The 17,086-nt window shown below is 44.7% G+C and overlaps 1 protein-coding gene across 6 annotated transcripts in view; it reads right to left on the reverse strand.

Annotated features, from left to right (window-relative positions):
• Nucleotides 1–7,969: 7,969 nt before the first annotated feature.
• Nucleotides 7,970–17,086, reverse strand: part of Tnrc6b (trinucleotide repeat containing adaptor 6B) — a 216,815-nt gene continuing 207,698 nt past the window's right edge. For all 6 annotated transcript variants that reach the window (XM_085831814.1, XM_085831815.1, XM_029469460.2 and 3 more), the window contains 4 exons: nt 13,775–13,999; nt 13,304–13,374; nt 9,804–9,943; nt 7,970–8,480 (listed from right to left, as the gene is read on the reverse strand). In XM_085831814.1, the coding sequence (XP_085687940.1) occupies nt 8,093–8,480; nt 9,804–9,943; nt 13,304–13,374; nt 13,775–13,999 (824 nt within the window). In that variant the 3' untranslated portion in view covers nt 7,970–8,092. The remainder of the gene's footprint in view (nt 8,481–9,803; nt 9,944–13,303; nt 13,375–13,774; nt 14,000–17,086) is intronic.

Below are 17,086 nucleotides of genomic sequence, written 5' to 3' on the forward strand. Positions count from 1 at the left end.
AGCACTTTCCTGGGAGCAGGGAGCACTGAGGATGGTGGACAGGGCCCTGGGCATCCACTAAGATGCTTCTTTAGAAACTGGAAGTAGGAGTAGAGGTGGGGTCGTTGAAAACAAACATGAAACATGAAAAGACCATAGACTTCCGAGTTTAACTACAACAGTTCTCAAAAACTACAACGTGATTTCAGAGGTTTTCTTCTTTTTTAAACACCGGTCTCAATTCTTTCAAAAACCTATCCTTTATGTGCAATAAATACCCTGTTCACAGAAATAGCAACATTGATGTGACTTGCATTTGGGAAAATCATGACCTTCTAAGGCAGAGAGGGTAAAAATTAAATAAAATTAAACTAAAAAAAAAAAAAAAAAAAAAGCACCTTCCGCAGCACAAAGCCAGAAATGCCTTCTTTACATGAGTGAATGGGTCACAAAAGTCACTCTTTCCCAATCCCAAATCTCTAGTGCTTACAACACACACACACACACACACACACACACACACACACACACACACACAGAGAGAGAGAGAGAGAGAGAGAGAGAGAGAGAGAGAGAGAGAGAGAGAGAGAGAGAGAAAACACTAAGGAATGCAGATGTCGACAGCTGACTACAGTGGAATCCGCTGGGCCCTGGCCTTGCTTATAACCTCCTGGTCCAAGACCCAGACTCTCTTCCATACAACTCACACTGTGCAAAATGGGTGCTCATGGAAATCCAACAGCTGCCCCTGGGGCTGCCAGGAGAACCTCTGACAGACCACAGTTGGTCTCTGGGCTGACAAAGGCACATTCAGAAGTACTACACTTAAGAGATTCCTTGGAAAGAATTAAAGGGGGGTAGTGTTTTAAACACAAGCATTGTAACATAACCCCAAACTTCTGGCAAAAAGAAGTTTCATGCTAAAAGCCATCACTTGGTGAGCGAACATCCTACCTTTACAAGGTACGTAACCTCTTGAAAGATCCCCAAGGGTTTGTTTTGTTTTGCATAAATAAGCCCGTTTGGTTTTGGCATACACATTCAGCACTCCACCACCTTTTCCTGCTGTAAGGCCAGGCACAGAATGTAAGGCTGTTCCATCCACCTCAAGTCCCTTTTACAACCTCCAGGAGTGGCCCAAGAAAAACTTCATGCCCCACCAGAAGGTCCAGGAAGCCAGGGAGAAGGGCGAGAGATATAAGAAGAAGGGATTTCCCTGTTAGAAGAGGTCATCTCAACTTCCGGATACTGACTGGAAATGGGTCAACTGTAATGGAGAGTTTGTTTCCAGTGCGCTGATTCACGCGTGAAACCTAAGCACTAAGGGAAGCAGGTAGTGCCCTAGGGAAATACTATTTCTTTCTTATTTAAAATAGAACACTTCTGGCTTAAGAAAGGATATCCTTTCCCCTCTGGTGGAAAGGTAAGTCTGTCACCATGAGGAACAGTGCTGAACTCTGAAGAGCCTTCTGGTCCAGATAGTACCCCGGTTCCTGGTATGGCCCATTTCAAATCCCAGAGGCAAACATTGGCATTCTCTGCCACTCAGTTACTATTTAAAAAATCATTCAAAAGATGAAAATACTAGCCATCTGTCGGGACCTGGTCAGGAGGACCACATACATGGGAGGCAGAGTGCCTCTCTGACTAGAACTCCTCTTTCACCATCTTGTATCTTGTTCATGTCCTCCTTGTGGCAGTGGGAAGTGGGGGCGATGTTGTGGGACGTTTAGAGAGGATTCATATTCAGATTTTGCTTTATGAGACAGGGTCTCTCTGAAACTTGCTATGTAGAACAGGCTGGCCTTGAACTCACAGAGGTCCACTTGCTTCTGCCTCTCAAGTGCTGGGATAAAAGGCATGTGCCACCAAGTCTAGTCCAATACTCAGTCTTTTGTTTAGATTCCTGGAGTTGACAATGATTTCAAATCTAAAGACTGCAGTATGGCTACTCCCTTTGTCAAAGTTAAGGTCAAGAATAAGAATACTATTGCTGACAACTGGAGCCATCTCTGATACAATGTACCTTTGGCACTGGCTGCAAGCCTATAGACCATTCTTATAGGGTGAAACAAACTCTGGGGATATTCTGGGGTTGTTTTGTTTTTCTTACAGCCCTGTCCTTGTAGGTAAAGAGCAAAGGGGCTCTGTGTGGTCTTCAGAGTCTAAGGGTGGTCAGTTCACTTACACACAGGCTAGAATAGTCCTAGATGCACTCAGCGAAGATAAACATGATCACAGAACAAGGTTTCTCTTTGCAGTGATATTAAGACATGTAGCTAATTCATGGACACAAAACTGTGACACAACTTGGCAAAAACATGGAGAATAAAGTTTGGGGACAGCTAAAATGTATCTCTTCTCCTAGTTGAAGACCTTATAGTTATAATAAACAAAACAAAACAAAACACTAACTCAAAGTAACATGTCAGAGCAGTTTATGCTGAATTTTACCTCTGAGGGCAGGGAAGAATGGGACCACTCAGTTGTGCCTCAACCTTAGAGATGGCTATCTCAGCCACATCTGCTGAGAACATCCTGCTGATACTGGAGAGGGAAGCGGGCTTGTCTTAAGCATTTTACTCTACACAGAAACGCGAGTCAAAATGGCAGAAGATGAGAAAGTAATTGAAAAGTACACAGCATCTGAGGTCAAAGTAGAACCTGGCTGTTAACCCTACAAAACCATTTCCCTTACAAGAAAAAGGGGGCACGGACAGCAACAGCATAGGGCTGGAAGAACTGTGTGGCTCAGGCACAGAGAGTGCTCACTGCCATGGGCAAAGTCCTGGGTTTCAACCCCAGCACAGTGAACTCCAAGCAGGGAGTGAAGTGTCTGCAGTAAGTGAACTTTCAGTTTTTGGTAGGCACACTAGTAAAGCCCTTCCAAATTCTTTCTTTCTCCCCCTTAAACATTATCTTCCACATCACACTGAATTTTGACTCAATCCTCAATGCCACATTCATAACAGAAGTGGGACATTTCTCAGAACACAAGCCACTGCAATACAAAGTAACTGGCTGAATGGCAAAGCACAGGGGGTGCTTCATGGGGACGCTGAGGGGGGGATATGGTTTTGAGCTGTTGTTTTGTGGACCAGCACTGCTGCATGGCTAAGTTTATTCCTATAAATGCTGGAAATGGAAAATAAATTCAAGAACTGGGGGCTGAGAGGAGAGATGCTGTACGGACTGCCCTTTTTCTTCTGTTGGTTTTAAAGAGGGTGTCAGAGACCTGTTTTTTCAACCCTTAAATGGGGTCATGGCACTGGGTCTCATCGGCAGCAGAGGCTCCCCAGTGACAGAAGACTCTTTCCTACACCTGTGCTTTCTTTTGGCTATCCATGGGGGGGTTAGACAGACAAGCTTTGATCTCATGAGACATATATACCTCTACCTACTACTAATCAAGAGTTAGAAAGAAACTAGAATAAAACAGAAAGCTTACACTTACATGCTTATAATGTGTATAAAACAAATCTATATAGTGGTGACTAGCAAGCCTCTGTATATATGCCAGAATCGGCTGGAACTATATGCTTACTGAATTTTTCCATGTAGGACAAAGTCGCCTAATGCCTTAGTGGACAGGGTTCTTGCTTAATACCCACGGGGAGGGAAGGGCTTTCCACCTTCAAGACACCCCCTCACCACATCTTCTTCTTAGGTCATTGCCTATCAATCACAAAAGCTTCCAGCAAGATGACAAATGGGCAAAGGGGAGAGGCAGAGAGAAGACAGAAACAGGAGCTGAGAAGCAGGAGCCTTCCTCCACTGGCCCGGCACAAAAAGACTTTCCCCATGGCTGTTAACTGTCACCCTTCTACACATGGAGAGGTCAGCACCTATGGAGGGCACACGACACAGGAAGGAACTTGGCATCCCGCATTATGGAGACAAAACAACGTATTTAACTTCCTCAATGTTTATTTTGATTTAGCCCACTGCCTTTGGGGCCTGTCCAGAACCACTCCAATTTCCCTTACAGGCAAGCATCATACCGACCGTGGACCGTGGAGTGACTGGACCACATGCACACGCACACGCATCCCCTGCTTAGGATGTCGGTGTATGTACGAAGGCACTAAAGCGGTTTTAGAGAATGCAGGCAACAACCCCACCCATTCACTTTACCTGTGGAGCTGGAGTTTCTTTCCCACTGGGAAGCTTAAAGTTTGAAAGAAGCTGTGGCCAAGACCTCTGGCCCCAGGAGGGAATGAATACAAAAGCAGAATTCAACATCACCCAAATCAAAAGGAAACCCTCCACGTCTCTGCCTCCCAGGATGGGGAGAGTAAGCAGCAGATCTTCAAAACAGCATTTAAAACAAGCAAACAGTAGCTGGGAGCTAAATTAAAAAAAAAAAAGTAAAACCACTTGTTCCTTATTAGACTCTTCTGTTTCCTCCTCCTGTAACAGATGGAGGTGAAACACACACTTTTCACCAACAGAACAGTCCATAGGTAATTTTCCTTTAGTAATGCTCATATTTAAAATTCGTTTAAAAATTATTAACCTATATTTCCTAACTCTTTACAGAGATTCTCAGCAATCCAGCAACCGCACTGCCACAGTTTAGAGCCGATCCTTTTGCTTAAGCTACTGTTTCTTTCTTTATTCCTTGCTTTTATTGATGGGGCTGGAGAGCCAGGGAGAAGAAGGGCTGCACTGGAGAACAGAAACATGACGGGGAGATGTCAGTCCAGCCTCATACAGAGGGAACAGTGTGGTGTCACTCCTACGAGCTCAACAGTCACTCTCCCAGTAAGCCATGCACAATGTCAAGCAAGGCGGTGACAACACTCAGAATGGCTGAGCCTTCTCCCACAGTTGTTAAGATAATGAATTTACCTGTTGCTGCTAAATTGGTAATTTTTAAAAAATATTTCTATGTATTTTAAAATGTGTGATCCCCTGTAATGATAATAACGTTTGGAGACTTTTCTTTTTACATTTTTATAAGTAAAAATTGTTTAAACTTTTTGAAGTTTCAGGAACTTGTAAAAGTTTACTAACAGGAAAGAAACAGCTGTCTATCTAGGATAAGATACGATTAAATAAACCATCTTCAAAAAACTGGCTTCCTACCCTAGAATTCCTGAGAATGCTTGCAAATTTTTAAAGCAGGAAAATAATGTTAAAAATAAAAAACAAAAACACTGTTAAATGCTCCCAGAGTTAGTCTTCATCTAAAATATATATTTATATGTATGTGTGTATGTGCATATATATATGTACATACATATATATATATATATATATATATATATATATACACACACACACACACTTTTTGGTCTTTTTTTTTTAAGTTTTTAGTTTTTTTTTTCCCTTTAAGCTTATGATGGAAGAACATTTTAGCTTCTCATGTTTATTTTTACATATTTCAAATCCCTCATTTATGTCTTGTAAACAAGAGGGGCTCTAGCACCCGGCTTTCACCGTAGTATCGTAAGGAACTCAACTAAGCCATAGTGCAGGTCAAGGACCCAACAGGCAGAAAGAGGAGCAGGGGCAGAGGAGAGGATAGGCAGGGCCATGAACCAAGAGCGGCAGTGGACAGTCCCCACAGGCTCCCAGGAGTCTGGGGACGCTCAAGTTCAGCCTTCAGTCTGCAGATGTCTGAATATAAGCGGCGCTTCACCTGGACGTCATCACCTGTGACAGAGCTCTGCTCCAACACTGAGAGTCAGTGGGGCTGGAAGGAGACATTTTGCAGGGCAGAGGTGAGAGGGGGTGGTGGTGATGGAAACCAGAGAGCAGGAGGAAGGCAGAGTCCATGAGAACAAGGTGTTGCAGGAACAAACCAGAACTGCACGCTCGCTCATTTGCCCACCCACCTGCCAAGGGCGCCCAGATTGGCAAGCACAGGTGCTCATGGGAATGGTGCCCTGTCAGCCTCCTCTGAAGGTAGGTTTATATCCAACAAGGTAAGCCAAGACGACTACAGAATTTCCCACTCACTGTCTTACAAAGCCACTTACATGCAATTTTGGGTTTTTTGTCTGTTTGCTTTTTCCTATCCATACCCCTCTACCCACCTACACAAAAGACACAAGCTGAAAGTTAAATACATTAGGCATTGTTGTATCCTTCACTGAAGATGCTAAAGAAAGAAAAACTCCCTTGTCCTCAATAGCAGCAAGTCACAGAGGACAGCAGAGGTCTGCTCCCGTCAGGGGTTGGAATGGGCAGGTAATTGCTGGTACAGAATGTCGGCACTTCATGTTGAACAGACAGTACAATGCAGACTGGGATATCACACAAGTGCTAGCATGTTCCCCGCACACATCACGCCCGCCCACCCGCCCAGCCCGCCCGCCCGCCAGCTATTTAGTATGTGAGGATCCCCTTCGGGTTTACTTTCACTCTCTTCACAATAAGAAATTTGATATATTTTGATTCCAACATAGTACATACGTATTGGTGATAACTGTGGATTAAACATTGCCTCCTGTTCGGCCCAGAGAACTACTACATTGATGCTTTTTTAAAAAAGTCTTTAAATACCAAAATAAAAAAAACCAACATTACAAGGAAAGAAAAAAAAGAGGTCAAAACCAAAACAAGGTGCAATACTTTGCTAAGTTATTTCTGCCTAAGCAAAACCACATACACAGGAAACAACACAGAGAAACAAAGGGAGACACTTGAAGTACACACTGGTTTAAGAACATTCGTTAAGTAAACGTTTCTGTCAGTGATGGCCTGGTGCTGTAACACGCCACGGCCTGGCACAGGTAATGCTCAGCGAGAGAGAAAGAGGGGAGCAGAGAGGGAGGCGCTGCGATGCTTCCAGGAGGCTGCTCATAACTTACTGTCTTCCTCACATTGATAATGAGAACTGATAGAAGTAATTGAATTTGCATTACCTGAATCCTTTTAAAAAAATTCTCACACCTGATGACACAGCAAAGTGGGAACAGTTTTTCATCTTTTAAAACATCACACGATTTAAAAATTATTGAATCGTCTGTTCTCACTCAAAGTAGCCAACCGTCCAGCTCAGTCCTTAGACTCCTGCTGCTCAGCGGCCTGCAGGGTAGGCAACTGCTTACTTCACAGCACAGAGGTGAGCAGCAGCTTCTCGGAGGGAGGGGCCTTCTGTCACACCTCTGGCTGGCCTTGGCAGTGCTCTGCTCTGCAGCTGGGTCGACAGAAGCTGGGGACCCAGCCCCCCTGCGTTCTGGCTGCTGCTCTGTCACTGAAAAGCACCCTTCATCTAAAGGCAGCCAGAAGAAGTGGCTTGAGTTGCAGCGGCTCCCTGTGCTCCTGTGTTCTCATAGTCAAAAATAATTAAAAGCGGATGGCCGGCCAGCCAGCCTTCGGAACTGTCAGCAATGCAGCTTTCTGAGAAATCAGGGTGGGGGCGGGGCTGGGCGGGGCGGGACGAGGAGGGCAGGACGCAGGCACACAAAGAGAGACAGAGAGAAGGATGCACGCAAATGCACATGAACACACGTGCACACACATACCAGAACGAGCATGCCTGGGCAGTTACATGTGCCAGAACACACTGGTATTTATCAACCAGCCAATCACAAAATTTTTCCTTTTTTTTTTTTTTTTAAAGTTTTTTTGTTTTTGTTTTTAAAGTGAGGCTCCGTCAAGTCTTCCCTCCCCCCTCCCCCAACAATTCTTTTGAATTTCCCTCCCACCCAAACATGGTAGACCTAAGGACGGAAACACACCCAGTGCAAACAAAGTTAAAAAGCTATTTTTTCAGTATATATGTTTCTTAGCAACAACTTCCATATAACATGAAAAAAGTGAAAAACTAGAAACTAATTTTTTTAATTTTTTTGTGTTTAAATTTAAATGGTATGTGTACTTGCTTCACATTGTCTTTCTAGGTTGGCGTTCATGATTCAAGTATTTCAAGAGTGATATGTTCTCTTTTTGGATTCATATTCCAAACGAAAAAACTGAAGTTTTAAGGGAGGCAACTATGTGCTCAGACAGTCTGTCAATGACCCACCTTTTTTCTCTCTCCGTTTTCTTTTTTCCTTTTAAAAATGTATTTATTGCAAGTTGAAAAAAAAAACGAAAAGGTCAAGTTAGTGCTGCTGCTGTTCCAAAAAAGGTCACGAGGTCAGAGTTGAAAGTTCTAAGTTCAGATTGAATCCGACCCTCCTCCCAGAAGGTCACCAGGTAGTAAAGGAGCAGGGCTGCCCATCCTATGGGGATCTTCCACCGTCGGGACTCCCCACAAGCTAGAAGAATAGTTTGGGGGGCCCCACAAGGAAGTGCCGGCAAGATCGGCCCCACTGCTGCCACCAGCACTGCTGCTCCACTGCCCGAGCCCGGTGGACCCACCAAAAAGGTTCAGCGCAGGTCCAACGGGGTCTGCTTGGTTCTGGCTGGTCTCCAGTGACTGCCACCCTGTGGCAGGTGCACTCGGGGTTGCTGCAGGTGTAGGGGGCTGAGCTTGAGCCAGAAAGCGGCTGACTTCATCCTCAGTGGCAAACTCAGCCAGGATGGTAGTGTTTCCCAACACACACCTAGAGAAAGGAGAAGAGAGTCACGTGATCCAAGGGATCACCAGCAATGGGGGTGGGGGTGGGGTGGTGTACAGCTGTCAGCCCTCTGCTACTGTGTTGTCTGCATGCCTGACGACAGGTGTGGGCATTCATGCTTGGTTTTTGCAGTACTGGGGACTGACTAGGGATTTATTCATGCCAAGCAAGAACACCTGAGCTATGTCTCCAGCCTGTGCGTGTGCGTGTGCCTGTAGAGAGGGCCTGAGGGAAGGAAGGAGGGAGGGAGGCAGCGGAGGATATTTAGGGCAACCTTACAACCCTGAACGATCCAGCCAGATCCAGACACGGGTGTGAGGTGAGGAGATCAGCACTTGTTTGTTCACACCCACCACACCCACCACCACCAGTGACCCAGAAAGTGAACAGAACCCTAAGGTGAACTGTGAACTCTGGTGAATTAGGTGCTAATGGATCTTGGAAACTGTAGGAGTGATGACAGTGGGCTGAGGAGTCAGGAAGGAGCACTCAGGAAGTTGCTGTCCCATCATCTCAATTTTGCTGTGATTCTAAACTAGTTTTTAAAAATTTGAAGTTTTACAAAAGCAAGAAGAAAATGTCAGCTTTCTTTCTTCCCCTCCCTCCCTTCCTCCCTCCCTTCCTTCCTTAAATCCACATGAGGCAAAGAATCCCATTCATAACTGCAGGCAAGCCAACACCCAGACCCCATTCTGTCTGAGCATGGACTTGTGGCTGGGCCTGCTATCATTTGTCTGTGCTCTCTCTGGATTTTTGTCATGGCAGCTATGGCCAAATGGAGTTTACACTTTTTTGTCCACCAGTTTGACAGTGGGTGGAAAAGAGAATTGGTGAGAGTCTGACCTACTCTGTCTACTTCATGCAAAAACCCTGCTACCCACAAGGATATTAATTTCTTCTCTGGGCTGGGTGTAGTGATGCACACCTTTAATCCCAGCACTAGGAAGGTGGGGCAGGTGGATCTCTGTGAGTTCAAAGCCAGCCTGGTCTCTACAGTGAGGACTGGGAGAGCCAGGTCTATATAGAGAGACCCTGTCTCAAACCAACCAACCAACCAACTAAAAAAACCAAAAATTTCTTATTTACATCTGCAACAGTAAACAGCAAGATTCTAACAAGAAAAACAATAGCATTTAGAATGTTTTTCATAACAAATGTAGAAAAGGCCGACACCTCAGTATTTGCAAGTATGTATGTGACTGAGCTGAGGCTCCTGAGCATGCTTACGTCACTGTTAAATTGAGCAGCACCAGAACACGCCTTTGTGTAATCATGTGCGCCTGTCTAGATGCTGGATGCAGTACTTACATGTGCAGTGCAGTCTGGGCCTTGGCTGCCTCTTGTTTGGTGCTGTATCGGATCAGGGCAGTGCCCTGGGTTAGATTCAGATGGAATGTCAGCAGTGGGCCATGCTGCATGCAGATCGTTCTCAAGGTTGACCCATCAATCTAAGAGGTAACAACACATGTGAGCTAAGAAGTAGATGAGGCATGGGAAAGGTAAATTCTAAGACACTGAGAGAATGAGACTGAGACCCACTATTTCTATTTTATAAATAAGATGTTTCTGTATAAAATTAGCTTAAAGTAAAAACTTAAAATCTAATATATGGTCTGTTTTTTTTTTTTAAAGAAAGATGAGGGGCTGGTGAGATGGCTCAGGGGTTAAGAGCAACGACTGCTCTTCCAAAGGTCCTGAGTTCAAATCCCAGCAACCACATGGTGGCTCACAACCATCCGTAACGAAATCGGATGCCTCTTCTGGAGTGTCTAAGACAGCTACAGTTCACTTACATATAATAAATAAATATTTAAAAAAAAAAGAAAGAAAGATGAACAAGCATGTGCATATTTGTAGAGCTCAAAAAGGCAGAAAATGAGAAATAAAGTTACCATGCAAAGCTCTCAACTTCATTACTAAGATTTTGTTTTTTCTGCCTCCCCAATAAATACTCTCACAGAGACAGACCAGACAAGAAGAGCGCCCTGAACACCAGGCAGTTAAAACGCCTCGCTCCAACACTGTCCTACCCCAGACAACATATAAAGGGAGAGCTACTTTTACCTCCTTTTCACTTAACCCAGTTCACCAAGGGCTATGGGGGATTATGGGTAATTTCTCCAATCTAGGAGTAATATGAACAAACCTATTTACTCCGGATGAATTTTCCAACAAAATCATTTAAGCCTTCATCCGAATACTTCATTTCACCTTGTTGGAAAAGCTATGCTATGATTGGGAAAGACTTAAAAAGCTGTGGAATGTTTCATAGCCCTTGGTGGAGCAGGTAAGAGGCACAAGGCCCTGGGTTCCACTCTCAGCACCAGTGGGAAGCCAGGGTGAAAGCCAGCAGCTCCTGTTAGCTCCTCCCCCAAAATCAAAGAAAATGCTGCTGGCACGCTAGTAAGGGACATCACCTACATGAATAAATCATTATATGGCACAAATGACTTTTCAGGAGACATTTTTGGTGATGGAAAATCCACTGCCCCATGTATCACTTTGCTCCACCAACAACTTAAACTGGGAGTAACACTGGTCTACTTACAAGACAGCTCTAACATTTTTCCTAAATATTCATTTATTTTATGTATGAGTGCTCTATCTGCATGTACATCTGCATGCCAAATGAGGGCACCAGATCACACTATATATTATATATGGTTGTGAGCCACCATGTGGTTGCTGGGGATTGAACTCAGGACCTCTGGAAAAGCAGACAATGCTCTTAACTGCTAACCCATCTCTCTAGCCCCAGCAGCTCTAATATTTAAAGAAATCAATTATTTTCTGATACAAACCCAGCCAGGATCACGTTAATTTTATTATACATGTAATATATGCATACTTTTTTTTTTTTTAGTGGATGGAGTAAATAGTTAGCTAGCATGCCCAGGCTCTTTTCTTTTCTTTCTCTTTTTTTTTTTTTTTTTGGTTTTTGGAGACAGGGTTTCTCTGTGTAGCTCTGGCTGTCCTAGAGCTCACTTTGTAGACCAGGCTGGCCTCGAACTCAGAAATCCGCCTGCCTCTGCTTCCCGAGTGCTGGGATTAAAGGCGTGCGCCACCATGCCCGGCTCCAGGCTCATTTCAAAACTGGGTACCTCTTATTGGCTCTCATCCTATCCACATTATAACCACTACATAGTGTGATAACTCTTAAAAACTCAGGCATAGCCGGGCGCTGTGGCACACTCCTTTAATCCCAGCACTCAAGAGGCAGAGGCAGGCAGATTTCTGAGTTCAAGGCCAGCCTGGTCTACAAAGTGAGTTCCAGGACAGCCAGGGCTATACAGAGAAACCCTGTTTCGAAAAATCAAAAAACAAAAAAAACCACCACCCCCCCAAAAAAAAACCCTCAGGCACAGACAGGCAATGGTAGCATATGCCTTTAATCCTAGCACTCGGGAGGCAGAGGCATGGGGATTTCTGAGTTTGAGTCCAGCCTGGTCTACAGAGTGAGTTCCAGGACAACCAGGGCTATACAGAGAAACCCTGTCTCAAAAAAACAAAACAAAACAAACAAACAACCCCCCTAAGGCATATATAGTTTTGAGCATTATTATATTTGATTTTTCATATTGGAGCTGTGTTCAGATGTACACGGAATATTTGTTTACTGCATGTGAGCCCCAGGTTTGATCCCAGTATCAGTATCACTCCTGCTCCCACACAAGACTTTACAGTTTAGTCAACTATTAGCTAAGGAAATAAACTGGGACTTTTATGTATTTTGAGAGACTATTTAAGCCTAGAAATAGGAGGAACCTTGTGATTTACTCGCCACAAATAGGTTCACTGGGCAGATAAGTTTATAGCAAACTGTATTTGCTCACAGAGAGTCCTAGCAGATACTAGTATGTTACAGATCTGAGGACCTCACACTACCACTTTATCAACTGACCGATCTTCCAAGCCCCCGTTGGGAACGTCTTTTTCCAATGTATTGTCTTATTTGGTTCCAGATTCCAACAGGCATATCTATGAAACACACTGTCTTATCGGCAGGCCACATGATGCCACTCTTGATGCTTTATAGCATCTTCTCATCTCTAGCATCATGAGTGTGAATGTGAGGCCTAGTGGCCATGAAATAAGAGAGCTTTCTTTATAGGCCCTAAGAGAGCATCAGATCTCCTACACCAGATCTCCTATGGGTGCTGGGAACTAAACTTGGGTGCTCTGCCTAAGCAGCAAGTTTCCTTTTTTTTTTTTGGTTTTTCGAGACAGGGTTTCTCTGTGTAGCTCTGGCTGTCCTGGAACTCAGAACTCCGCCTGCCTCTGCCTCCCGAGTGCTGGGATTAAAGGCGTGCGCCACCACGACCGGCTAGCAGCAAGCTTCCTTAACTGCTGAATCATTTCTCTAGTCCCATAAATGAGCTTTCATGGCCGAGCAGTGGTGGCAAATGCCTTCAATCTCTGCATTTGAGAGGCAGGCAGATCTCTGTAAGTTTAAGGCCAACTTGGTCTACATGGTCTACAGAGTGAGTTCTATGACAGCCAGGGCTACACAGAGAAACCACTGGGGTGGGTGGGGCCAAAACAAATGAAAACAAACAAAAAACCAAAAAACTTCAATGAGAAAAGAGCTTTCATGTCTGTCAACATCCTCCATTCTGTCTCTCCCCTTTTATTTTAGACAAGAGTCCCATGTAACCTAAGAACCTGCTAACGGGCTGGCCTTGAACTCCGAGACATCTACCTGCCTTTGCCTTAAGTGCTGGAGACTAAAGGTATGTGCCAATATGTTCAGCTCTCTCTTTAAATAAAATCAAACTCTTATCTAGAAATCCACAAGAAAGCACGGTTACCTGTGGGGTGAGATTGTGGAGAACCAGCCAGTAACTAGGACGGACAGAGCCCCCATCACTCCAGGTAGAGGCTGTAGACAACAGGGGAAGGATGAGGGAGAGAGAAGACTAATGCACACCCAAACCCAGACTCTCAGAGGACCACACAGGCCATGCAGACCATAGGCCTCTTTTTTTTTTTTTTTTAACCTAATCCTGACCTTCATGGTCTTTTCTAGTTCCTGACCCCAGTGAACTAATTTGCATATTTGTAGGACAATGCCCCCCCCCTTCCTCTATAATTGCTCATTTTTACTTCTTGTGCCCTCGAGGGGTCCTGGTTCCTTCATCTGTATTAACTGCAACTTTGCAGTCAAAAGATGATTTTTTCCTCTACCAGATAACAACACACTCCTCCATGCTGAGGCCTAGCCATGTCCTTCCAGGGTGCTAAACAGACGCTCCTGCTCCTCCACAGCAGACCATCCTCACCCGAGGCAATCCGGGAGTCCTGTGTCCCCCACCCCCTGACCGATCGTGGTGCTGTGCTGCTCCAAGGAGATGCCGGTTTGGGGTTGGTCAGGCCAGGAGGTGGGCGGGGCAGCGGTGTAGTGTTCCTGGAGGAGATGTGATTTTTCCACATCTTATTGGAGAGATGAGTGGGGTTGTGTCCTATGGGATCTGGGGACCACGTGGATTTATAATCAGGGAACTTTGCTGTAAGAGAAACGTTAGAAAGAAGTTAGGGTTAGATGGGCATCTGCCCACCAACAGACACAAATTCTGTTTGTTTATAAACACAAGTATATTTATATTTTATAAAGTCACAGTGTTAAGGATGAGGTAACCCTGGGCTCCTTGTACTTTGTTTCAAAAAAAAAAAAAAGTAGCAGGAAGCATACATTTTAATAGCAGCAGTATGAAAATAAATTTCCTCTGAGCATGCTGAATGTAAAATTTTAAAAATGACTCTAAACTGATAAATCATGTTGTGAATTGAAAATTCAGTAATATAACTAATCTCCTACTTCCTTTTTGGGTAAACACGAGAAGAAGACAGGGCTACAATGTTAACACCAACGGAACTAGAGTACTCTATAAATGCTCACTGACTCCCCTCGCAAGCACTGAACCACTAGAAAACTATGTATTGCTTGTGCCTTGATACATTAGACACCAACATCGATTTTAAATATAACCAATAAGGCTGGGAGCCATGGCTTTGTTCTTGCAAAGGATCTGGGTTCAATTTCCATCACCTACAGAGTAGTTCACAACCATTCCAAACTCCAGGGGGTCCCGTACTTTCTTTTGTCATCTGTGAGCACCAGACAAGTATATAGTACACATACACGCAGACTCTGTCTGTCTGTCTGTCTGTCTGTCTACACAGCAATAAATAAATCTAAAAAAACCATCAAATGATCACTACTTCTTACTAAGCTTCAGTCACTGGACAGACTATAGGTAATTATCTTGTGGAGCCTCTGGTTCAGAGGGAGACAGAATAAGTAACCTTGGTAACAACACATATAGGGACAGGCTCAGGAAAGCAGGGAAAAGGAAATTCAGGCTCAATATATGCTCCGTGTGAGAGTACATCCCTTTAGAATTTTCATGGAGCGTGGCTAAGCAAGCTGCAGTAGAGTTGCAACCCCCCCTCCCCCCAAATAAAAAGAGAGGAGAGGAAAAGAAAAGATAAATTGCCTGGTGGAGGTGGGCCATACCTTTAATCCCAGCAGAAGCAGATGTATCTCTGAGTTAGAGGCCAGCCTAGTCTATAGAATGAGTTCTAGGACAGCCAGAGCTACACAAAGAAACTTTGTCTTCAAAAACAAAACAAAACCTAGGGTGAGAGTGGACCAAGAGGAGTGGAGATGAAAAATATGATTTTCATCTGTGGAGAGACAGGGCCTGGGGTCCAGGGAGTAAGGGAGAGAGAAAATGTGGTGAAAAACACTGTGATGGTTTGTATATGCTTGTCTCAGGAAGTCGCACCATTAGGAGAGGAGGTGTGGCCTTGTTGGAGTAGGCGTGTCACTGTGGGCGTGGCCTTAAGACCTTCATCCTAGCTGCCTGGAAGTCAGTCTTCCACTAGGAGCCTTCAGATGAAGATGTAAACTCGTGGCTCTGCATGCACCATGCCTGTCTGGATGCTGCCATGCAGCCACCTTGATGATAATGGACTGAACCTCTGAACTTGTAAGTCAGCCCCAATTAAATGTTGTCATTTTTAAGACTTGCCATGGTCATGGTGTCTGTTCACAGCAGTAAAACCCTAACTAAGACAGAAGTTGGTACCAGGGACTGGGGTATTGCTGTGATAGGCCTGAGAAGAATGTAGATGGATTCAGAAAGTGGTGGAATGCTTTAAATGGGGCTTAATGGGCTCTCTAGTAGGAATATGGACGACTTTGTTGCTGAGAGTGGTTTGAACTGTGCAGACCTGGCCCATGAGGTTTCAGAGGAGAATTTCAGTGTGTGGCCTGGAGACTGGTTTTATGGTGAAGAATATGGCTGCTTTTTGCACTAGTCTGAAGAGTCTACTTGAGGCTAAGGTAGTGAAATTTATATTAATTGCATTGACAAAGGACGTCTCAAAAAAGCTCAGCAGAAACTTTATTCTCTGGTTAAGACTCATGAAGAACATATTGAACAAGCGTAGTAAGCGCAGAAAGGAAACATCTAATATATATGGTTTGAGTATTAAAGGGCACCAAGAAGTGAAATGGAGCAGAATCCTGTGTTCAAGGAGATTAAATTGAATTAAGTGAGTGGGACTTTGGGGCAAGATCCTACCCAGCTAAATTTTGATCAAGGCATAGTGGTGCACACCTTTAATCCCAGGAGATAAAGCCAAGCAGATCTCTGAGTTCAGGCCAGCCTGAGACAGAGCAAGTTCTAGGTGAGGAAAATCTTAAATCCAGCCTTGGTGGACCACACCTTTAATCCCAGTGCTCAGGAGACAGGCATGCAGATCTCTGAGTTCAAGGTCAATCAGGCAGAGAGAGGGAGTCAGAAAACAGAAACAGAGGGGTTGGAGAGGGGTGGGAAGGGGAATGTTTTAGCCCCAGTAAGCAGCAGAAAACGGCAGCTTTGGCCATGTAGCTCTGGCTTTAGAGTGAAAAATACAAGGGTCTCCTGGGACAACTGCTGGTTAGCTGGAGCTAAGAAATTAGCAGTGATTAAGAAGAGACCAGCATTGCTGAGGTGAAATCTTCTGGGAAGTATTTTCTGAGAGCACAAACAGCTGTGTTCCAGAGATAGCCAAGGTTGTACCTCGTGCTGTGTGGCTGGACTTGGTAATATGTAAGAGTCACCCTGGTACTGGTTTTGAAGACTTGAAGGCATCATGAAGAACTGCTGAGGCTTGGCACTGTGAGCGGCCAGGGAAGGCCAATGGTAAAGATGTAGCCTTAGTTGCAGTTGGTGGCCCAGGACTTAAGGGGTAGTATAAAGGAGTTGAGGCTTGACACCATGAAGAGAGCCTATGAGAGGCTATGGGTGAAGTCTAGCTGCAGCAGACCCCAGTGTATAAGATATGCCAGTGCCATGGGATGATCACCAAGAGCAGCAGCAGCAGCAGCTGAGTGGGTCAACCTGAGCTTAGAGTGCTAGAGAGAGCAGAGATGGAGAAGTGATGCCAGGTGTGGTAGTAGTGCAAGGGAGAGAGGGTAGACCTGGGAGAAATAGGAATCAACTATGATCAGGGTGCATTGTATGAAATTTCCAAATAACTAACAAAAATATGTGAGTGTGTGTGGTGGGGGTGGAGGGGGTAAGGGTGGGGAGGTGTCTCTCCCT

Source organism: Mus caroli, unplaced genomic scaffold (genome assembly GCF_978045245.1).
Source record: "Mus caroli unplaced genomic scaffold, Mus_caroli_1 scaffold_16, whole genome shotgun sequence".
Classification (NCBI taxonomy): domain Eukaryota; kingdom Metazoa; phylum Chordata; class Mammalia; order Rodentia; family Muridae; genus Mus; species Mus caroli.